Source organism: Anas platyrhynchos, chromosome 5 (assembly GCF_047663525.1).
Source record: "Anas platyrhynchos isolate ZD024472 breed Pekin duck chromosome 5, IASCAAS_PekinDuck_T2T, whole genome shotgun sequence".
Classification (NCBI taxonomy): domain Eukaryota; kingdom Metazoa; phylum Chordata; class Aves; order Anseriformes; family Anatidae; genus Anas; species Anas platyrhynchos.
This window is the reverse complement of record NC_092591.1, coordinates 61,229,459-61,254,243: the sequence shown is the minus strand read 5'-3', so window position 1 is coordinate 61,254,243 and position 24,785 is coordinate 61,229,459. Positions and strand designations below refer to the sequence as shown.

At 39.1% G+C, this 24,785-nt stretch overlaps 1 protein-coding gene across 22 annotated transcripts in view; it reads right to left on the bottom strand.

Moving 5' to 3' along the window:
* Nucleotides 1-920: 920 nt before the first annotated feature.
* SOX6 (SRY-box transcription factor 6) overlaps nucleotides 921-24,785 on the bottom strand; it is a 380,857-nt gene continuing 356,992 nt past the window's right edge. For 20 of the 22 annotated variants that reach the window (XM_072039305.1, XM_072039316.1, XM_021273352.4 and 17 more), the window contains 3 exons: nucleotides 11,864-12,097; nucleotides 8,912-9,128; nucleotides 921-1,257 (listed from right to left, as the gene is read on the bottom strand). In XM_072039305.1, coding sequence (XP_071895406.1) covers nucleotides 954-1,257; nucleotides 8,912-9,128; nucleotides 11,864-12,097 — 755 coding nt within the window. In that variant the 3' untranslated portion in view covers nucleotides 921-953. The remainder of the gene's footprint in view (nucleotides 1,258-8,911; nucleotides 9,129-11,863; nucleotides 12,098-24,785) is intronic. The other 2 variants (XM_072039311.1, XM_038179324.2) reach the window with 1 other exon arrangement.

The window sequence follows — 24,785 nt, the reverse complement described above, 5'->3', positions numbered from 1 at the left end:
AATAAATTATTTAAGAGAAAATGTGTTAAGACTGAATGCAAGGGTTAAAAGCAAAGGGGTAAAGAATGTAGTCAGAGGTGGCCTCACACTGCTAAGGCAGGCCTGTCCATAGCTGGTGATCGCTCTTTTGTGCTTACTTAAAATTTCACACTAATGGCATCAAGAGGCAAAAGCAATTGGGCACATGCACTATGGCAACCATGTTCACTACTTAAGAATATCCTGTCTCCAGATTCCTGAGTACTTTACCATTTTCTGGAAAAAAAATTAGGTTTTATATATATATATTTTTAAGATGCCAAAGGATTGTCTAAGACTTTACAGTGTCTCCTTTAAGACTTTTTTTTTTTAAATGTTAAGATTCAAAAGTTATGAAAAGTTTGGCACATCAGAAGTTCAGCTATACATATGGAAAAAAATGGAATTCAGAGACGATTTTTTAAAGATGAGCTATGATGCACAGATGTGCACACTTGCGGACTTGTTCTGTTTCACAATATGAAAACTGCAATTTTGTTTTCTAAAATAATCCAGAATAAAAACACATTCACAACCTGTAGGCTGGCACAGCATACCTGAGTGAGAATGTATAACCCCCATCTAAAACAGTAACTTAAACCTTTATCAGCATCCAAAAGGTAAAAGACAAAAGGTAAGACTTGTAAGACAGCTATCGATTCATATAACTTTTCAAGTCCTGATGTCTGATATTTAATATATGTCTTCATCTAAATTAAAAAAAATAAAACAAAAACAAAACAAAACAAAAAAGTTCATGAAAAATTAGGGAAACAATCTGTCTCACACGTTAAGAAACATTTAAGACCATTCTGCTGATGTAACTGTAGGAGCCACACATGCATGCAGGCTCTTTAAGAACTTTTTGTTCAAAAAAAAAAAATTCCAAAAAAAAACCCAAGTGAGTCTGAGTACTTTAATTCTGTGAACACTCCTCAGTTGGCACTGACTGCCTCATGGGCTTCATTTTCGCTACTATAGTCTGATTTGGGATCATCCTCATAGTCCTCGTACATTTCTATTTCATCCTCTCCATTTATCATTTCATTTCCAGCAAGGCTTCCGCTGTCCGTCTTCATACCATAAGTGCTCTGAATGACGGGGATGCTGGGCTCAGGGCTGGCAGAGGTGCTCGAGCAATCCGATGTCATCTGAGGTGATGGTGTGGTAGTTGCCATGGTAATAGCACCAGGATAGACAACCCCCGTTCCCGTGGTGATTGGAATTTGAGGTTGTTGTCTGGAAGGAAAAGCAAGATGGGAACGTGATTACCTCTGTTTGGAGGAGTGATGCCTTTTTGCAAGTCCAACTCAAAGGAGGTGGTTTCCTACAAGGGCTGCATGCATTCCTCTGGGGTTCACAGTCTGGTCCTGTGTGGTATTGCTTCACCTGAGCTCCCCCCAGGTGCAACTGGAGAGTAAACTGTTTAGTAACTACCAGAATTTGATTTGTTCATGTATTTTGTGTGTTTATTTAAACCATACTGCAAAGTAGCACTTGGACAGAGATCCTCAAAAGACTTGTGATGCCCGTGTGATACCTAACTGCTGCAACAAACATCTGGCGTTCAAAATCTACATCCTCCAAACTCCTGACAAGAGCTTTTGTTTTGTGTCTGTTATGATGGGACCTTAGATTATTTGTAAGTGCCTAAATGGCACACAGGTGACTAAGTAACATTGTCTTTCTATCTGTAAGGATGTAATTTACTATTTAAGTGCTAGATAGACTCCTACATCACTTAGAAATACTTTTGATATTTTATTTCTGGCTTTTGATTTTTATTCAAATCCATGATCAGAACGGACATTTGTTCTTTGGGATTTGGGACTGAGTTTTTGAAGCCAAGTACTTCAGAAAAAGAACAAGTGCTCTTTTTTGTATGGTAATGAACAGTCTGCAGAAACCAAAACATTCCTGAGGATCCCATGGCAGATCTGATTAACTTTCACTCAATTAAGGGTGCACTGCCTCCGCTTTTGGTACATCTTAGCTGCTGATGTAGAACTTTGTACCATATAATGTTCTTTTTTGTTTGTTTGTTTGTCTGTAATGTTTTTAACGTGCTGGATCCATACCACGATTTGACTAGAACAGGCTAGATTTGACTGACAGTCAAGAAATTCAACAGAAGCTTGATTATAGCATGTACATAGTTCAACTGTTAAAAATGATGCAATGTCTCTTTTTACAATGATGTACATATATTCAACTGCTTTGCTGAGTAAAGGTCAGGTTGCTGAACTCCTTACATGGTCAAGCCTTTATTGGCCATGAATTAAATCAACTTTTTACATCTGGATTAATTAATAACACAGTTCCTATTTTAAAAGACACCTCCAAATATTCTCTTGTTATTTTTGGACCATTACCTTTAGTAAAGGTGAGAGAAAAAGAAGGAATGTAACTTGTCCAGAGGAAGAGAATCAATGTCATACTTTAGACATGACAAATTCCAGTACCAGAAATACTCCAGTGCTCTGGAAATTTCTGTTTTACTATTGACTGATTATTGGACGTACATGTCTATTTTCATCTTATATTTCAATGTCTCCCAACCTTCTTTAGAGCAATATTGACCGAGTATTAGAGATCTCTGTATTTTACAATTTCATCAAGAGAAACAGCATCAGATGTGTTACAATAGTCTAACAAATCTCTTGCTTCTTGATCACTGTGTTACTCTATGCTAAAATTTAAAAGGAGATAAAAATACGCTTTGCATAAACCAGCCTCTCACAAATCCTTAATCAATAGCTAAATCAAGACACAAATAATATACATTTTATTTACAAAACCCTAAATGTTAGGTCTTTATCATTGATTGACCAAATTTCAGTTTTGGTAAATATCACAGAGTTACTGGGAAACCAAAGTTTAGAAACCAATAGAGACAGTCAAATCTTGAACAGTTTGTTTAAGAGAATATTCAAATAGCATTATGTATTACCTTCATTGCTGCTACTGCTAGCCTGCCTCTTAAAGCCTCTGCACAGCTTGAGAAATTCAAACATCTGTTGTATAAGTATGGTACACCTGGCTAGCAGTGAGCAAAAACATCGTGGTAATTCATTTGACACAGTCATTATACTCCTGTTTGCAAATGATGATTTGCAGATGATTTACAAACAGCTAGGGATTTTTCACTAAATTTTCACTTTTTAAATGGTCTGATAAATGTTCTGTGAAAACAATTTTCAGCCAATGCGTTTGCTTGCAAGTGATTTGCTGCAAACATCTTTCAAAACTTTATCCATAAAATTGAACACCTACCTCACATGGGAACATTTCTGTTTTAAGATTGCATGTTGTCAGGCATATAAACTACTACTGTTAAAAACCTACAGGTACCTCCTCCACAAACTTTGAGACCCAGAAATTTTTCACATTAGTGACTGTTTCCACAAAGCAAAGGAAAAAGAAACCACACATAGTAACAGAAAAATTCTACATATTTGTCCCTGAGCCACATACACTTAATTTTCTTCAATCTGTCTGTCCAACAAATGCTAGTTGTTTTGATAATTCTTAGAGTAGATACATTTGCAAAAGAAGAAATCCTTAGGTGTTCATCAAAGAACACCACAGGATCAATGCTAAAAGATGTTTTGAGAAAAGTTGGTTTTACAACACTTCGGATTAGAGACGTAGAATATACTCAAGAATGATCGAGTGCAAGCTGCTCTTTGTTATAGATGATACTGTGGATCAGAACCCTAGTTCCCCTCCCCCTTATTAAACAAGTCCACCCCCCCCCCTTTTTTTTTTTCAATAGAATGTTTTTTTTATAAGTAGTAAGAAGGAAAAAATAATGTTTAATACAGGGTTGTGAACTGTCTTTATATACATAAGTTGTCAGAATTAAGCTTTACACTGAGTTAGGAAATTGATATATTCTTTATCAATGTTTATCAAGTTATAAACGTTTATCAAGTGAGAAAAACTTGTTTTGCATATCCACATTTCAATGGGATGGGGTACATTTGTCTAAGTATGACCTATTTCAAAGTTCAAAGGGAGCAGGTCATCTTAACATAATGAAGCAGAATTTACAGAGCTGCCTTTTAATTAAGACTGCACTAAATATATGACAAATGATAGAGTGAATCTAACTGGTAGAGAACTTGATTGGTATAACAGGAAAGTTGAAGGCGTACTGAATTTGTCATTCATCAACACAGCTCTTTTTAGCATGTTAAACAAAAATCAAATGCAGAATGCATGCCTGCTGCGGAGTGGGTAATAACCGTGAACTTGAAATTATTCTATCTCACTATAGAACTGTAAACAAGTGTTAACTGTACCGCCTAAATGGGAAGTATGTCAAACTTGAACTCACTTGCTAGTGAACACTTGCAAGCACTTAACCATGGGCTACCGCACATGCCCAGTAACTGGGCACCTACCTCTAACTTGAGCCTTTATCATTTAGGGGTGATCACGTTGTCAATGTAAATTCTGCTTAAGTCACTGCATTACATCCCAGAAAGCCATATTTAAGGTACAAAAAACGATATGGATTATATATGTTACTAGAGATGAGTGTTGTCATTTTTGTTAATTAAGTTCTACAGGGTTTGTCAGGGCACAGAAGTCAAAGAGCATATATTTTTAGTCTAACCACACTCCTTCTTGAAAAGGAGAGTTGGAGTTTCTAATTTATTACTCTGGCCATTTTTTTTTTTTGTAGTTCTTAAAGACATTCACTTTTGTAGTATATTTAATAACATTAAAATCCACATGTTTAATCCTTGAATCTAGGCGGAGTTTTGTCTTTCAGAGGATCTTGGAGAGAGGACATAAAAACAAGCTTTACTGAGAGCTACAGGTTACAGCTCAGCTCAGTTGCACATCGTTACAGTGTCCGCTCAAGGATGTTTTCTGCTCGGCTGAGATTTCCAAAACCCAACAGTAATCTTCCTATCTCTTCAGATCTGTGAGCAATGGTGATGCATGGTTACATACCCTGGCTTCAAACCACTCCTGTCTCCATCATCTCCTCTTTGCCAAGGAAATCCTCTGATGGCCAATTACTACAGGTCTCCTGCCTCTCTGCTCTGCCAGCAGAGAGACGTGTCCATCTAACATGTCCATCCAGTCTGGGGCCATAGATCTGGGCCCAGATAAAAAGGATCTGGCCCAAAATAGTTAGGTAAGTGTAAGAGAGAAGGTAACATGAAAATTTTTGGATCAATTGACCCGCTCACAAGTTTGTGGCATTAAGAGAAAATTCTGCTTTTGAATTTTGCAACACTAGCTAAACATTTAAATTGGCAAATTACCATCATTTTCTGATCCCTTCCCAACTATTTTCTGACAGCTGTTTAAATGACTGAAGCAAAATCGATTGCATTAAAGAAAATGCTTCTATGCTACACAACCTTGAAACTTACATCTCTGTAAGGAATGAAATAACAGTAAATCTCACAAAAGTACCCATTGTGTACTTACTTTAAGTTCAAGCTACAGGAATATAATATTACAGCTTTATTCAAAGCTGTAGTCTAGCAACATTCAGACTACATATGTGTACAGTAGTTATAAACACTATAAAGGCTTTATTCTAAACATCTTACACTGGTAAAACACACAAAAATGTTATTGCTTACATCATTTTGCAGAGAAATGCATATATCATGTACTCCTATTTAAAATGAACTAGATTAAAAATGACTGAGAAATTAATTATTTTTCATAAGACAAGGCAACAAAAGACAAACTCGTGACTTAAAATGTCTGAATTTAAGGCTTACATATGTTCCATTTCTTTACATTTAATTATTTGTTAGAAAAATTACAATGGACCATAAATTGTAAGTCACATAAATATGAATTATTTAAGTTTATTGTCTTCCTAATTTGGAAAAAAATTCATTCATGTAGGGATGCAATAGAAGGCCTATGCACGTGTTCAATTCCTCTCCGTTACTTAAAATATTTGACAGCACATAGAGTTTTGCTGGTCTGTCTCCAAAGCATGAATTTCCCGCCCAATTTGTTCCAAGAAATCTCCACTCTCACTCAATTCTCTGGAAGAGTTTTTATTCAAAAAAATGTGACCAGAGCCTTGCTATTCATTACCTTATTTCTCTACTTTATTTTAAAGTTTATCTGCTTTGTATACTGAGAATCACTAAACAATTTTTCTGCATCTTACAAATATTTATCAAAGAATGTGGCTCACTGAAGTCAGCAGCATGAGCTTTTTGCATCTTAAAAGTTTAAGCAGCATAAAACTCTTTTCTTGTTTGTTTGTGGGGGTGTATTAATTATACACACGGGAGGATTATTGTATGCTAGCCAATGGTTCACCCATAGGGATCTGATAGAAATTAGCCCTTACTGGATTACTACAGCAGTATATGTACATTTGGTGTAAGAGAACACCAAACACAAATAAGAAAAATTACTTTTTGTTGCTATTTGTAGATTCTTCTAGATACCTGTCTGTCTTTCTATCTTTCTCTTCACATCTGACCTGTTTTTTATTCTGTGAGGATAAGTTTTTGCCATTTTAGCATACCCACTCCCACCTTAATCAATATGTTCTAGAAAGAAAGAGAAAAAGAAAGAGGGAGGGAGGGAGGGGGGGAGGACTAGTAGGACTTCAAGTAGCATGAAGCACTTGGCACATTTCATTACAGTCTATTTCGTACTTTTATTCTCTATTGTATGCTGAAATATTTCCTGTAAATGTAAAGTATATTCAATCCTAAAAAACATATTTGTCTCCCATTTCATTCTGAAAAGGAAACTGCATCTCAGCTCCCACAGCTACAGTTCTGAAGGAAGGTTTATGTTGTTTGTTCCATCAAAAGAGTGGAAAAATGATGGGTGCACAAGGTCAGCTAGGAAAACTATTCCAACTGATGCTTTATGTGATATATAAAGGTAAACACAAGAAAAAGTAAGTTTAAGAAGTTGATGGGCCCAATTACTTTATTTCACTTAATCTGCTTCAGATGAAATGCTACTTCTTAGTATTCAGTGAACTATTCTGAAATAAATGATGACATATAAGTTTTATGTTTCAGTTCAAAAAGCAAATCTTCCAGTAATTTTGTTTTAATTTGTTTCTTTAAGGTAAAAAGAAATTTAGTGAGAAGTCACAAAAAAGCATGAAAATATTTCTAGAAATCATAGTGTGTTTTCCCACTATCAACATTTATAACTATTCTGAACTGCAACATGGATCTCATTTCACCTTTATCAAACACAGACTTCAAACACCTTTTATCATTACTTTCAAATCTAAAAAACATTGTTTCCAGTATAGTTCTTTGCAACACAGTACGCGTGCAAAGATTTTGATATATAAGGAAGATGTTAAATTCTGGTTGCACCAGCAGTTTTGTTTTCATTAGATTTTATTATGTTTGTTTGTTTGTTTTGTTAGTTTTGTTTTGTTTTTGTTTTGGAAAATTCACAGTATCACTCTTGTGTAGGGACTTGCTTTAGAACTTTATTGAATCTGTCCTCCACACTCACCTCCATATTAGCCATCAGTCCTGATACGTGAAATGGTACTACTTAATACTGTTTTGAATTAGCAAACAATTCTCAGTTTTTCCAGACTGCTGTTTTGGCATTTCTTTTGCATTTCTTGTACAGATATGACTTGGTCTGTCAATCTGCTTTGGAAGACATAAACTAGTGTTTCATTTCTTCAATCTGAATATAATTTGTTATGTTCTGTATAAATTCAGATTCCTATTTAGGGTTCTAAGTACAATTTTGATGGAAGCCTATTAGTAAACAATTTCCCTTAGAGCAAAGAACAAAAAACAATGTTAAAATTGTAGACTGGAAGGTTATTTCAATATATCAAAAACACTTCTATTTACTGATTGAAGAAAGAGCCCACATTGTTGCAGGCTGTACCACAAAATAATTGACTGCAACAGGAGTTCTGCATCCCAAGCCAAAAGTGAGGGCACATAATCGACGTCAAGGTCAATTATCTGGTAGTAAAGTACCCAACAAAAGGAGAGTATTGTGATTAGAGAAATAAGCAGAACATTGTGAATTTGGAAGGGCTGGCAGTGGAGACAGCTTTTAGACTCTCTGTAAACCACCAGAAACATTGTTAGAGCGTTGAGCATCACAGATGAATTCATTAAAACAAAACATAAAAACCACACACACAAAAAAAAAAAAAAAGAAAAAAAAAAAGAGAGAGAGAGAAATCAGTTATGGTGCAGTTGTTTCACTAGACTTTTGCTACCTTTAGTCTGTCTTATGAAACAGTTCTGCCTTCTCTCCTGAAGAATAGAGTTAATACTGTTAAAAAACACACAGGATCTTTCTGAGCTATATTTTCCACGTTGTATACCTATCCAGTCAATCTATGCACTACTTGAAACTCTCATCCTAAACAATGTGTTTTTAAAAAAGATTGTTTGCCACGGTCCTATATGTAACAAAAATCCTCATACCTTTATGTAATGATACCATGTGTGTTCCTAATCTGACCATTATTACTTCTGTACCTTTTACCATTTTCCACCTCTTCTGACTCCTTATTCTACACTGGAATAATTTTTTGTGGTTTCCTTTTTGCTCTTGTCTTAATTTAGGAAATGCTCATTACTAACCCAGAATGGAATAGCATACCACTAGCTTACAAGAAACATGATTCAAACCTTTCAGGCTAATGGGAAACAACTTCTTTTGACTTTGAAGAATTCCATAGTCTCAAAATCAGCATTCAGTGGTCAGCTGATAGTTCCATCCTCTGTGATATATCTTATGTTTATAATAAGATTTTATAGATTTAGATCCTTACCTTCTAAACGCCATTGGTAAGTGACTTTAATAGATAAGTCAATTTGTTTTCAAAGAGCCTGGTCTTGCTTTGTGGTGCACTGAAAACAATTAGAACAATAGTACTCACCCTACGGTAAAAAACTGCCTCATCTCCTGTCTTCGAGACCTCATCAGTTGTTTGTATTCACCAATACGCAATTTCTTTCCATCAACAATGCAGGTACGTTTTGGTCGAGGTTTGTATTTGTAATTAGGATACTTTTCTAGGTGGATTTTACTTAGCCGTGCCTGCTCTTCATAATAAGGTTGTTTCTCTTGATTTGACATGGACTTCCAGCGAGATCCTATTAATACAAACCATCAGTGAGTGCTCAAGTGAAACAGGTTTGGTTTTACATAAATGCATTTCAACACACCTTCTTGCCATAATAAACAAATTTTAAACAAGTTAATTAAATAAGCTGATTTGAATTTACATCAGCCAGCACTTGTATTTGGATGTACAACTTGAGACATCTTAAAAGAGCCTTGACTTTCAGATATTGCTGCAAGCCTAATGTATGTAAATCTCTCTCTATTAAATAGATGTACTTAAAATCAATAGTTACATATCAAAATCTCAGCCTCATGCAACAAAAAAGACTTCATTATTTATTTCTTTAATAATATGAGCATTAATCTATGACTAGCTCTTAGCTTTGTATTAGCACATACAATATAATGGTTAAGTAAGGTTTAAAACAATATTTTTAGTGTTAAATCTTCAATAGCTTCATGAAGATGGGGATTATATCCTCCTACTAATAGAAACTAATATTTTGCTAATTAGCAGGCTAAAATATCAAAACTTCATAGATTCAATATAATTATGAAAAATCTCTTGTGTCCCTGGTGTCTTAAATTTACTAATCTTTTGATACAAGCTTGGCATAATATTGGCACCTTCGCATATTTAAAATACTATTATGTACATTATCTTCTGACCTCATGTAGTAAATGCACAACACTGTACTGAGAAAGTTGCATTTAAATTTCTTAATGAGAGGAGAGGAGAGGAGAGGAGAGGAGAGGAGAGGAGAGGAGAGGAGAGGAGAGGAGAGGAGAGGAGAGGAGAGGAGAGGAGAGGAGAGGAGAGGAGAGGAGAGGAGAGGAGAGGAGAGGAGAGGAGAGGAGAGGAGAGGAGAGGAGAGGAGAGGAGAGGAGAGGAGAGGAGAGGAGAGGAGAGGAGAGGAGAGGAGAGGAGAGGAGAGGAGAGGAGAGGAGAAGGGAAAAGAAAAAGAAGGGAAAAGAAAAGAAAAAGAAAGGAAAGCACATTTGTAATTCTCTATCCCACTTCAGGTACTGTAAACTTTCATTGAAAGCTGTACCAATAAAAAAGTAAAAGAATTAATACAGTGTACACAGGAAGAGGAAAAAGTATTCACAACTCTCATATTGTTTATAAGGAACTATCTAAACACTTGAATAGAGAAGGTTTTTTTTGTTGTTGTTTTGTTTTTTGTTTTTTTTTTTTCAGGGGATAAGAAACTCAGAAAGTAGCTTTTTGGTGTCTTTTAGATGGATAAAATGATTACAGCTGTGGTAAACGTGGGTGGAAGCTATTCTTTTACCAAGATTTTTCATACATCAACAAATGGAAAAGTTGTATAAATATTATCCGTAGCCAGCAATATTCTATGTCAGTTCTAATATTTCAGGCTCTTTTCTCATTGTCCTGGAAAAGTTGCACAGATATTATATGGACCTAGACTTATTTGTGGCAGAGCAGATACTGACAGGTTAATTCCATGGTTAACAAACATTCAATTGCTGGCACTTCTGAAATATTTATGCTGAAAGTTTACATTTTAATGAATACGGTTACTATACTCCTAATAGTTTTTTCACAGAATGCACACAAATAATATAGATTCCCTACAGCTGCCAACACTGAAACAGTGCAGGTTTTATACAAAAACTGAAAGGCTATTCATATAACTTACTAATATGGTAGACAAAAATATGAGAACTACCAAGTAAGATTTTGGAAGTTTTAGGGCACAGTAACATTTATTTGTATGTATTCTTGCCTGTGATTGAATGAATAAATGCAACAAACTTTAGTAAGAATGTATTTGAACTCAAAGTTTAGAATAAAATGATTACAGATGAAACTTTATTTTTACTTTTATTTATTATGAGTTACATTTAGCATCTGTCTTCCACTTCAAAGACTCAGAAAGCAAATATAGGTTTTAACATTTCACCACTCATTCTCACGTATGTTTCTAATTCTCTAGAGGGGTCTCAAAAAGCAAATCAAAATTTCTCAAAAATGAGCCAATTTATAGTGGCAAAACATAACCCATGGTCTATTCCCTGATTGTCCCAATTTATACAAATTAAATGTTAACTATGGTGTCTTTTAATAAATCAATATTTTAGTTTTATGATGCAAATGCATCCTTAGCTTTTGGAACGTGGCAGAATCAAACATAATTTTGCATTCAAGAAGGTATACAACTGCATATCTTTTGAACTGTGCCAGGTTTCTTGCTACTGCACTGTCTGACATAAACCTTTGATTATGATTTTGTACTTTTTTTTTTTTTTTTTCCCCTAGTAATTCTCCAGGAAGTACCATTCTGCACTCAGGTGATGTGTAGTTCAGGTGATTTCTAATGGGACCTTGCAATTAGACATTTTATCGGGATATATGCTTGCAACAGTTTTCTCAAAACATTCTTTATGAATGTTGCTCATTCTAAAACCTATATTGTGAGTCTGCTGTTGAAAATAAACAGAATTATTTAAAGGAAAATAAAAGGAATGAAAACAACTCATGAGTTTTTATTTGTATAAGTTTCAGTAATTTTGATTCCAGTTACCATCTTTCTGACATAGCGTGTCCTAAAATTAGAGAAGTTGCATATCCAAGAAGGAAGTTACTAGCCTGTGTCACCGACTTAAACAACCTCATCTTTTCACATCCCAAAAACAACTAACCCATGCCAACTGCCTCTGCAATGACATAGCCTTTTAAACATTCCTTGATTTTGTTACAGCTGCAGCCTTGATTTGGTCATTGTCTTGCACTTACCTAGGATTTTGCTAATGTTGGAGTTGTGCATGTCAGGGAAAGCTTGGAGGATTTTTCGACGCTCATCCTTTGCCCAAACCATGAAAGCATTCATTGGTCGTTTGATGTGCGGTTCGCTACTGGCTCGACCCCGTGAATCCCGGTAGACTCGAGCTTCAGCCACAGTGGCACCTCCTGTTGGCCAACAATAATACTGCTGTAGTTTAGCTGCAGAGCCATTCATTGCTTTACTTCCTGTAATGTCAGGGCAGGAAGAAACAAGATGGATGCAAAACATTATTATGTGGATTACGTAAGCGCTTTCAGTGCTGTTTATTTTAGCATCATTCTCTTTCTCTCTCTGCTGCCAGATCTATGAGAGAGAAAGAGAGACAGAGACAGAGAAAGGATGTCCAGTGATTTTGGTTGTTACTGGTCAAACTCACCCATCAACATCTGAATGAGAAAACAAATTGCACTGGTATTTCTCCAGTTATGAAGATTTGAAAAAGCTTCTGTTTGGAATCTTAACATAGCATAAATGTTCCAAGTACTCAACAAAACTCACATAAAAGTTACACCTGAGAATCCAGGCTGATGTAGACCTGTTCACACAAGTCATTTACAATGACTTCTGCTTGAGTAGCGAAGCACATGCAAAACATTTCATAAAATAAATTATATAGTACACTGAGGTACATGCTGCTAGTTACATGGGTCTGATTATGTTTGGAGCTGAACATCTTAAAGTCACATCTCCTTTAGTTGAATTTGAGCAGTCAATCAGATATATGTAGTAAAACTGCCTGCCTTCAACAAGTACATCATGTGCAGCATGCTGCAGCTTCAAGAATGGGTGACAAACACCCCAGTTTCTCCAGGGTGTTATGCTTTAATGTACAACAGTGTCCTGTCATTGCCCAGACTCAGTTCAGCTTGTACATGCTACTTGTTGTTGTTGTTTTTGTTTGTTTGTTTTTAATGCATCCAGCCCTGCTGCTTAGCCATAGACAGCAAAGCTTCATGGGGAGTTTTGAGGTCACAGAGCTGAGGATGAGGTGTAGAACCAGTTAATATAGAAGAAAGAGCTAACTTAACTAAGCCTGGATAAGGTACAGTTTTCCTAGAAAAACTTGCAATCATGATGATATGTTTTTAAGGGTTGGCCTTTGCTATAAAAGAAAGGCAAAAAGACTTTACAGTGGGAAAGTTACATACATAGTCTTACACCTCAACAAACGGGTCATATACTCAAATACCTCAAAAAAGCATGTTACTCGAAAATAAAATTCTCCAGTAATAGGCTTCCTTTTTTTGTAAGCTATTTTTGCTCTAGACACTTACTTCATGTATTGGGTCTGGCTGGAATGTTAACTTTCCCGGCAGCAGCCCATACAGTGCCGTACTCTGTACTTGTAGCTGGAACAGCAGTGTTATCACACCAGTGTTGTGTCTGCTGCTGAGCAGCAGTGGCACAGTATTAGGCCTTTCTCTAACCCTCCTAGGGGGTGGGCAAAAGGTGAGGAGAGAAACATCACTAGGGCAGCTGGCCTAAACCAATCAAAGGGATATTCCATACCATGTGATGTCACACTCAGCAATAAAAGGTGGAAACAGGAAGAAGAGGGGAGGGGTGGGCTCTCGTTTGGAAGACGTCGGTCCTCCTCTCGAACACCGGCTGCGTGCGTTGAGGCCTTGCTTCAAGGACGTGGTCAATCATCGCTCATTTGTGGGAAGTAGAGAGTAATTTCTTTCCTCTGCACTTCCATATAGCCTTCATTTATTTTGTTTGTTTGTTTTCCTCCCTTCTTTTTATTTTCCTTTTTTTTCCCCTCCCTTTCCCCTTTCCCTTTTTATTTTCTCCTTAGTTAAATTGTTAGTTCATGGTAGTCTTTATTTAACTATTATAATTATTTCCCTTTAATTAAATTATCCTTATCTCAACCCGTGAGTTGTTCTTCGCTTTACTTCTCCCCCTCCTCATCTAAAGGAGGGGGAGTGAGAGAGCGGTTGTGGGGTTTAGCTGCCCAGTACGGTAAAACCACCACAGTCCTTTTTGGCGCCCAACGTGGGGCACGAAGGGTTGAGATAACAATAGAATTGATTAAACGCATATAACTAACACGCTTGCTTGCTAGTAACCATGTACATTGCCCTGTTAATAATAATAGCTTTGTTCCTATGTCATGCAATCCGTGTCATATTCTCCTTTCTCCTATATATCCGATCCGACAAAGTGCTACAATCTGTGTTCACTTTTTTTAATTCGCTGTGCTGCCAAGCACTGACCTTGGTTTTAATCTGGAATTCAGGCTCTGCACTGTTATCATTTGGGTCCCATGGAAACTATCTTTCAGAGAATATTCAGAACTACACTGCCTTCCTTTTCTCATCTGGACACCAGTTTATTAATAATATTAAGAATGGTACCTTTCCCTCCTTTCACAGTGGGCTAATTACAACCGTTTGGGAGTATTTTGAAGATCCATCTGTAACCCATGTATTGCTATTTCTAATTCTGAACAACCAGTTTCATTTTCTCTCTAAGATTAGTCGATTGTTTAGAAAACTTACTTGGGAATCTGTCCCGAAACAGTCTTGTGGTGAGTGGCTAGGTGTGTGGGATGATGTTAGCAGATACCTGTCACGAGTGTCTCCTCCAATAGTTTTGAACTTCACCCCTGAGCAAGTGCTAAATCCTAAAAAATTAGTAGAATGTTTGAGAGTTGTATGTCCTGACCCTGATAATGCCGGAGAACGACAGCTTGCAGCATTGTGCTGGGTCCTGGCTTATTCCTATCAAACACTGTTTAACATCATCCAGCAACTTGAAGAGAGGGAGGAAGTCTCTGAATATGATGACCAAGTAACACACGATGTGGCTGACCCAAAAGACCAACCAACTATGGTATCAGTCGCCCCCATAGTCAAGTCAAAAAAATGGAAACGGAAGTCAGCTCGTTTAGTAAGGGAAGAAGGCTCTCCTAAGGAGGAGGAAGAAGGGGAAATGGCAGGCACCTCTAAAGCAGGGCCATCACAAAAACAGCAGGAAGACGAGACAGAAATCATAAAGGAATCAGAAATCACTCGATCCTTATCCCTGAGTGAGATGCGAGAAATACGAAAGGATTATGGTCGACGCCCAGGTGAACACATCCTCACTTGGCTGCTTCGATGCTGGGATGCTGGGGCCAATAGCCTACAATTAGAAGGCAATGAAGCCAAGCAGCTGGGATCCCTCTCTAGAGAAAGGGTAATCGACAAAGTAATCGGGAGAGGAGCACAGGCCCTCAGCCTCTGGAGACGACTCCTGGCGGCTGTGAGAGAAAGATATCCCCATAAGGAAGATATTGTATATCAAATAGGCAAGTGGACCACTATAGATAAAGGTCTCCAGCATCTGCGGGAATTAGCTGTGCGGGAGATGATTTATAGTGATTTGGACAATGCCCAGACACCTCAAGACCCCGATGAAGTCCAGTGCACAACATCCATGTGGCGTAAATTTGTGCGGAGTGCACCACCAGCACATGCCAGTACCCTGGCATCAATTAACTGGGATGAGGGGAGGGGACCAACATTGTATGATATGTCCTGCCAGCTTCAAAAATATGAAGACAATCTCTCTGCTCCGCTACAGTCCAGTGTCTCAGCTGTGGAGAAACTGTCTAAAGGACTTGACAAGCTCGTGGAACGAGTGGAACGAGCATATTCCCCCTCATTTAGACAGAGTGATACTTCAGCCACTAAGAATCAGCATTCGCGCGCTCAAGAGAGAGAGTACCCAAGACGTACACCACGTGGCACCTTGTGGTTTTTTCTGCGTGACCATGGGGAAGATATGAGGAAATGGGATGGTGTACCTACTTCAACCCTAGCTGCTCGGGTACGTGAACTGAAAGGAAATACAGCAGCAAGAAGAGGGGTTCCTAAGAGAAATGCTGCTCCAGTTTCCATGGGGCAGTACCCCAGAGGCAGTAGAAGAGCTGATGTTATTCTTGACCCTGATGAAGAGACCTCTACCTCTCATTTGCAAGAATTAAGTGGCAGACGCTCCAGCCAGGACTAGAGGGGCCCTGCCTCTGGCCAGGTAGAGGAGAGGGATAACCGGATTTATTGGACTGTGTGGATCCGATGGCCTGGAACATCAGAACCACAAGAATACAAAGCTTTAGTGGACACTGGCGCACAATGTACCATAATGCCATCAGGCTACCAAGGGACAGAACTCACCTGTATCTCCGGAGTGACAGGGGGATCCCAACAACTATCTGTACTGGAAGCTGAAGTGAGTCTAACTGGGAATGAGTGGCAAAAGCATCCCATTGTGACTGGCCCAGAGGCTCCATGTATCCTTGGCATAGACTATCTCAAGAGAGGGTACTTCAAGGATCCAAAAGGATACCGGTGGGCTTTTGGCATAGCTGCTTTGAGCACAGAAAAGATTAGGCAGCTGTCTACCTTGCCTGGCCTTTCAGAAGACCCTTCTGTTGTAGGATTGCTGAAGGTTGAAGAACAACAGGTACCAATTGCTACTACAACGGTGCACCGACGGCAATATCGCACCAACCGAGACTCCCTGATTCCCATCCATGAGTTGATTCACCGACTGGAGAGTCAGGGAGTAATCAGCAAGACTCGCTCACCCTTTAATAGTCCTATATGGCCAGTACGAAAGTCTAATGGCGAGTGGAGGCTAACAGTGGACTACCGCGGCCTGAATGAAGTCACGCCACCACTGAGTGCTGCAGTGCCGGACATGCTGGAACTTCAGTACGAACTAGAGTCAAAGGCAGCCAAGTGGTATGCCACAATTGATATTGCTAATGCATTTTTCTCCATCCCTTTGGCAGCAGCATGTAGGCCGCAGTTTGCTTTCACTTGGAGGGGCATCCAATACACCTGGAATCGGCTGCCCCAGGGGTGGAAACACAGCCCTACCATTTGCCATGGACTGATCCAGTCTGCACTGGAGCAAGGGGGAGCCCCTGAGCACCTTCAGTACATTGACGACATCCTCGTGTGGGGCAACACAGCAGAAGAAGTTTTCGAGAAAGGGAAGAAAATAATCCAAATTCTCCTGAAAGCTGGTTTTGCCATTAAACAGAGCAAGGTCAAGGGGCCTGCACAGGAAATCCAGTTCTTGGGGGTAAAATGGCAGGATGGACGTCGCCATATTCCAATGGATGTGATCAATAAAATAACAGCAATGTCTCCGCCAACTAGCAAAAAAGAAACGCAAGCTTTCCTAGGCCTCGTGGGATTCTGGAGAATGCATGTGCCAGGCTATAGTCAGCTTGTGAATCCTCTATATCGAGTGACTCAAAAGAGAAACTATTTCGAGTGGGGCCCTGAGCAACAACAGGCATTTGAACAAATCAAACAAGAAATAGCTCGTGCAGTAGCCCTTGGGCCTGTCCGTACTGGACCAGCTGTGCAAAATATACTGTACACTGCAGCGGGGGAGCATGGCCTCACCTGGAGCCTTTGGCAGAAAACCCCAGAAGAAACTCGAGGCCGACCTCTGGGCTTCTGGAGTCGGGGCTATCGAGGATCAGAAGCCAATTACACCCCAACTGAAAAAGAAATACTTACAGCATATGAGGGTGTTCGAGCTGCTTCAGAAGTTGTGGGTACAGAGGCACAGCTCCTCTTGGCACCACGGTTACCTGTGTTACATTGGATGTTCAAAGAGAAAATTCCCACTACACACCATGCAACTGATGCTACATGGAGTAAGTGGATAGCACTAATTACACAGCGGGCTCGAATGGGAAAACCCAATCGCCCAGGAATCCTGGAAGAGATTATGGACTGGCCGGAAGGTAGAGATTTCGGAGTACCAACAGAAGAGGTAACCCGTGCTGAAGAGGCACCACCATACAATGAGTTGCCAGAGGACAGAAAGCAGTATGCGTTGTTTACTGACGGATCCTGCCGTGTGATAGGGAGTCATCGGAAATGGAAAGCTGCTGTGTGGAATCCCATACGACGAGTTGCGGAGGCCATGGAAGGGGAAGGTGAGTCGAGTCAGTATGCAGAAGTAAAAGCCATACAACTAGCCCTAGATATCGCCGAAAGAGAAAATTGGCCAGTATTGTATCTTTATACTGACTCATGGATGGTGGCAAATGCTCTGTGGGGGTGGCTGCAGCAATGGAAAGAGAGCAACTGGCAGCGCAGAGGTAAACCTATCTGGGCTGCTACCCTGTGGCAAGATATTGCTGCCCGGGTAGGAAACCTGGATGTTAAAGTACGTCATGTAGATGCCCACATGCCCAAGAGTCGCGCTACTGTAGAACATCGGAACAACGAAGAAGTGGATCGAGCTTCGAAAATTGAAGTGGCTCAGGTGGACCTAGACTGGGAACGTAAGGGTGAGCTGTTTGTAGCTCGATGGGCCCATGAAACATCAGGACATCTGGGGAGGGATGCCACTTACAGATGGGCTCGTGATCGAGGGGTGGACTTGACCATTGAAGCCATCACACAGGTTACCCATGAGTGTGAGACCTGTGCTGCAATCAAGAAAGCCATGAAGGTAAAATCTCCCTGGAACAGGGGGAGATGGCTAGGGTTTCAATATGGTGAGGCCTGGCAAATTGACTATATTGGACCACTTCCAAAAACCCGCCAAGGCAAACGGTACATACTTACCATGGTAGAAGCAACTACTGGGTGGTTGGAAACATACCCTGTAAACCATGCCACGGCCCGAAATACTATCTTGGGCCTGGAAAGACAAGTATTGTGGCGTCATGGTACACCAGAGAGAATTGAGTCTGACAATGGGACTCATTTCCGAAACAATCTTGTTACCTCCTGGGCAAAGAGGCATGGTATTGAGTGGGTATACCACATCCCTTATCACCCACAAGCCTCTGGGAAGGTTGAGAGGTACAATGGACTGTTAAAGACTATGTTACGAGCATTAGGTGCTGGGACATGGAAACAATGGGACACAAATCTACCAGAAGCCACTTGGCTAGTTAACAATAGGGGGTCTGACAGCCGTGCTGGTCCTGCCGAAACAAAACCCCTACACACTGTGAAAGGAGCTAAAGTTCCCGTAGTGCATGTAGGAAGGTGGATGGGGAAGGCAGTGTGGGTTGCTCCTGCCTCGGGAAAAGGCAAACCCACTCGTGGGATTGTCTTCGCCCAAGGACCAGGGTATACCTGGTGGGTCATGCAAAGGAATGGGGATATCAAGTGTGTGCCTCAAGGAGATTTGACACTGAGAGAAAACTAATCTGTAATCTAAGTTATATGTTGTAGGAAGATGCTGTAGGATCAACGACAGGTCAACGTTGCAAGGAGCCGGGCAGTGCAACAAGAACTTGAGCTAAGCTGGTGCTCGCGTCCAGACATCCAACTCCACCTGCCTTGAGTGGCCACTTTGGCAGATGAAGACCTAATCATCAACAGTTCTTATGAACGTTTTCCAAGAAAGACCTATGGAATGAGAAGATACACCTGCCTATTAATCTTGTCCTATTAAATCCTTGTCCTGTTAAAGGACAAGGAATAATGATGAGGATGCTTGTATGCTAAAGTATGGGGATCTGAGTGTGACACAAATGTTATGGAATAAGGGGTGGAGGTTGTATTGGGTCTGGCTGGAATGTTAACTTTCCCGGCAGCAGCCCATACAGTGCCGTACTCTGTACTTGTAGCTGGAACAGCAGTGTTATCACACCAGTGTTGTGTCTGCTGCTGAGCAGCAGTGGCACAGTATTAGGCCTTTCTCTAACCCTCCTAGGGGGTGGGCAAAAGGTGAGGAGAGAAACATCACTAGGGCAGCTGGCCTAAACCAATCAAAGGGATATTCCATACCATGTGATGTCACACTCAGCAATAAAAGGTGGAAACAGGAAGAAGAGGGGAGGGGTGGGCTCTCGTTTGGAAGACGTCGGTCCTCCTCTCGAACACCGGCTGCGTGCGTTGAGGCCTTGCTTCAAGGACGTGGTCAATCATCGCTCATTTGTGGGAAGTAGAGAGTAATTTCTTTCCTCTGCACTTCCATATAGCCTTCATTTATTTTGTTTGTTTGTTTTCCTCCCTTCTTTTTATTTTCCTTTTTTTTCCCCTCCCTTTCCCCTTTCCCTTTTTATTTTCTCCTTAGTTAAATTGTTAGTTCATGGTAGTCTTTATTTAACTATTATAATTATTTCCCTTTAATTAAATTATCCTTATCTCAACCCGTGAGTTGTTCTTCGCTTTACTTCTCCCCCTCCTCATCTAAAGGAGGGGGAGTGAGAGAGCGGTTGTGGGGTTTAGCTGCCCAGTACGGTAAAACCACCACACTTCACATTCACCAAAAAAAGTCTGGAGATCACACGGGAGATCTACTAATTTCAGTGACTGACTCTGAAGTTTTTAATTGTACAAAAACTCAGCTTCCTAATTTACTATGGAAATACTTTACCTTATTAGATACACCATTTCAAACATTCTGTATAGGAAATACATTTACATGAAAAAAGTTCTAAAATAAAGGATGCATAACTAATACATTACCTTTTTGCCACCAGGTCCACAGTACATTAATTTCATTTAAAATGCACTGACCATACAGGATAAATTCATTTTGCTTTATATGGTGTTGACAGGCATGTTTATTGTGCAGTGAAATGTAGTGCAGTTTCAAGCTGACTATATCCATCAACACAGGGCAATATGCTGACTACTGGGCCAGATGAAGACATACATTACCCTGAGAGCAAAACACTCATTCGTATACAGCAGTGTCTTCTCCTGAGGATCACTACGGTAATTTATGATGCCTCGAATGCCATTACTTTACAACTGACACCAATTTGGCAATTTGTATACTAACATGCATGCATGTAAAAGAAGGAAGGTTTGTGGCAAATGGAAGATGCAAAACTATTTCAATACTATTTTAGGAAAAGTACCATGCAACAGGTGTTTGGTGCTTACAGGAGACTGCAAGTGCAGTCAGGTTTTTACTGCAGAAAGGAATAGTAGTTTTGCTGAGTGACATAAGATTCAGATCTGCATGTAGGACCAGTACCTAGGGTGTGTATGGTTAATGAGGCTTTGTTCATTGCTGTCAGAAGGCTTGCAACATGCACATCAAAGCTACCATCTTTTAAGAGACGATATACTTATTGTGAAACTACAATAAATTATAAACATGTAAATCAGCACTGAAACATTTATTGAGACACATGGCTACATAATTTGAGAAAGATAAAATGTAGCACATAATGGTTATTCCATCTTTTCAAAGAATATCACAAAATTTCTAACTAGTATGTGAAAATATTAATGTCGGTAACAAATTAAAAACATAAAAAAGAATAATATTTTTGATGAAAACATTCAGCTATTCTACTCACGGAAAAGAAAATAATACATACTTGAACCTGTATGATGATCTCTTACTTTCAGAAAGGTACTTATTCACTATGGCTAAGGAGTTTGTCCTTAGCCCTTTCAAACAGTTTTGGCAGGCAAAGACTACTTTTACTGGTATCAAGATTATAGGCAGGATTGTTAAACTGGATATAATTTAGAAAGGGGGAAAAAAAATATAAGCAGTCTATTTTCAGAGAAAGGTTATGTTAGAAAACAATTCTTAAAGTAATAAATTACAAACATCCCAAGAAGGCCAAGAAGCTTTGGCTGCATCTGCTTTAAGCAAGCCCATACTTGAAGGATTTGAAAAAGCAGCCAATGAGTTGATGTTCTTTGTGCTTGATCTCTGGGGGAATATTTGCAAGTTGACCCATAGGCCATCACAAAAGCATCTGCAAAATGAATTTCTGCAAATAACTAAAGTAATATAATCTCCGTGTTCTTGTAACTATCTCAAAGCTACAGAATTATATTCAGCATACAAAGCATTATAAGAAAATACTTTTGTTAGCATTTGATTCTACGTGGGGAGCCAGAAATTCTCAGTATCTTCTAAGCTCAGAAATGAAACACTAATGATATAAAAAGCACATATGCTCAGTGAGCTCTTGCAAGTTGAAACACATAAGAACAAGCTTTCAAACTGCATGGCTGTTCCTAAGTACTTCATCCTGTCATTCAGATATTTAAACAGTACCACGTCCTATATAAACAATTTCAACAGGTTTTACAAAGTAAGGATTTTTTCTTATTGTGATAGTTATAGTACTGACAGAGACACAGATGCCTGGAATTTTTGAAGAACAGACATATACAACTGCAAGAAACTAGGTGTTTCACATCTGTTCTTTCTGAAAATGTTTTCAGAAAATCTAATAAAGAACAATCCCCAGATAATAGATAAAACAAAAAGCATACTACTGATGAAGGGTGAAAAGAGAGGAGAACAGTGGTAATCACCTCTCTATGGAAACTAATGCTCTGTTCATACTGCAGTTGTGGAAGGAGTGTTTGGTTTTCAGACTCAGGATTTTGGTCAGGATTCAAACTTGTTGCAAAAGCAGTACGCCTTGGCTGCCCTAATGGCTTAGTTGGCAAAGAAATCTAACTTTGGCCTAAAGGCTTGGGCTATCCTCAAAGTGACACTTCTAGCTTCTGAGGGTGTAGACTGCCTCACTTCCTAGCTCCTTTGCATTTACTCAACTTGTCAGAACTTTAATGATTTAAAGCTAAAAACAGTTTGAGGAGAATTATCACTTTTTGTGGATATATGGCAATCAACTGCCCTGTGGGAACACGATTCCAGACTAGGGACAACACTGGGTCAAAGAACAGCACAGAATGAATCTAAAAATGTTACAGCCTCGTTAAAATAATTTCAAACAATGTTTTTCTTCCAAAAGAGACTGACTGTTCTCTAACGCATAGGCAAGAGGAATTCCTGGGCTACAGAAACAGAAAAATATCTGATAATCCACAAGAAAAAGATAAACGTTTTCACATGAATGAAATGTTAAGAAATGTACAGTAACAATTGTTACATTATTTATTTATTTATTCCTGCATTTATCTAAGTTTCTCACCTTTTACAATGACACGCATTTTAGGACAGGCACCATCTCCTACCATGTTCGCTGAACATGGCCACATGAAGGTTTCATCTTGGCCACATGAAGGTTTATCCTACTGTCTTTAATAGAACAGGATTTTACTCTCCGTTTTATACATCATTTACCACAACAAAACATCAGATTCAGCCTTTACAAGTTAACAGAGTGCAGATAATAATATCCATGACACAGAGGAGCATAAAAGGTTGAGAAAAAGATGAAGAAAGAATGAGAAAAGAAGTGACAGCAAAAAGAAAGAGATTTTTATCAGTCCCTCTGTTATTCCTTAATTACTCTTCCCACTCTGGCCACTGATTCATGTTTGAAGTAACACATTTCCTTTGAATCCCCTCACATACCGAATCTCTGGCTACTCTAGAGAATACACTGCGTACCATCTTCCATAGACATATACCAAGATAGAATATATAGAAATAAAGACAATCTTTTTAGGCTTCTAGTGTCAAAGTGACTGGTTAGCAGCAGTGCTCATATCATCAGTTATTCATTAGACTGAGATGATATTTTTGTCTACTTTGGAAAGAACTGATCATGATCTCCAGAATATCTGGCCCTGAATACGGTAATAAAACTAGCAGTGCTAGCAGCTTGCATTGCAGAGATCAAAACCTAATGAACAAGCAATTAGGAGTCACTTTTGCTACTAGAGATGGGTTACTCACAAACAGGGAAATGCAATAAGAGCAGGAAGCATGAAAACATGGGTTGGCAGTCCCCCTTCCTGACCTTAACACATGGACAGACAAATGCAGCCTTCATGAAAGCTACAGCAATATTTTAAATGAAATAGAAAAATGCAAATTTGGAAAGAATAATATAACAAAGAAAAGCTTTGGAAGATTCAGAATACCAGAGTAATTATTTATCTATTTTTGAGCTATTAAGTTTGATATTTAACTTTTGAGAAGATTAGACAAATGACTACTTCACTTTAACCTAAGAGATTTGTAGCAGGGTTAGTATAACACTTATCTTTGTTTTGTCCCTTGCCTGCCTCTTACTTCCCCATTTTTGTTTTACCCTCACCCATATTCAGAAGACTTTCTCATTCTTTATCACCAGCCTTCAAGAGAGGCAAAATAAATGGGCATCTCTTAACTATTGTCAGTACAGGCATGTCTTGTTATCACTGTGCAAAACTAACACCTACTTGGAAACATGACTAGCTACCTGACAGGGATGCTGTAGTCACACAGACACAAATACTCTGCAGGGAAGTGTCTGTTCATCAAGCTGGTTTCATTCCAAATGCTAAACAAATATTATTCTGCTGGGATTTGAGGGCCCAACAGATCTTACAGGCTGCATGTCAGTGAACAAAAAGGGGATGAGAACTGAGAAATACACGAGTGATTCATTAAATAGTGTAATATTTAAATGGGCTGAAAAATATTTCACCTGTAAAGGTTCTAAAATGTGCTAAGTGAATACTAAGAGTTGGGAATATACTGTAGCAGAGGTTAGCTATATTCGTGCAATACTTAGTTATGATAAGGCTTCTATTTTTTCTGTTAAGAGACTCCATTCTCTTTAAAACATCAGCGAGAAGAACCAAGAGGGAATTCCCTAAGGTCAGCTCTGAGGAAACATAAACCTCTAATTCAATAACTCCGCTACTGCACTGAAAAAGGCCTTATTATTGCAACATCCATATGGAGTCAATTGGACATTAATGACTAATCAATCCCTCCCCTTTCTATTCTACTTATAGTGTCACAAGCCATGTTTAGATTAGCCCATTTCCTGCTTAGGATCGCTCAAGATGTCTTTTGTTCTTTCAGGGCTGGCCTGATGGAGGCAGCTTAAACAAACACACGACCCAAGTGGTGCAGGAGTTATAAACTGCCATATGTGAATGAACAAAGGGGCCATACTAAAGCCTTTTGTGGTATTTGTTAATGTTTTTCATCTGAGTTTAAAAAGACCTAATG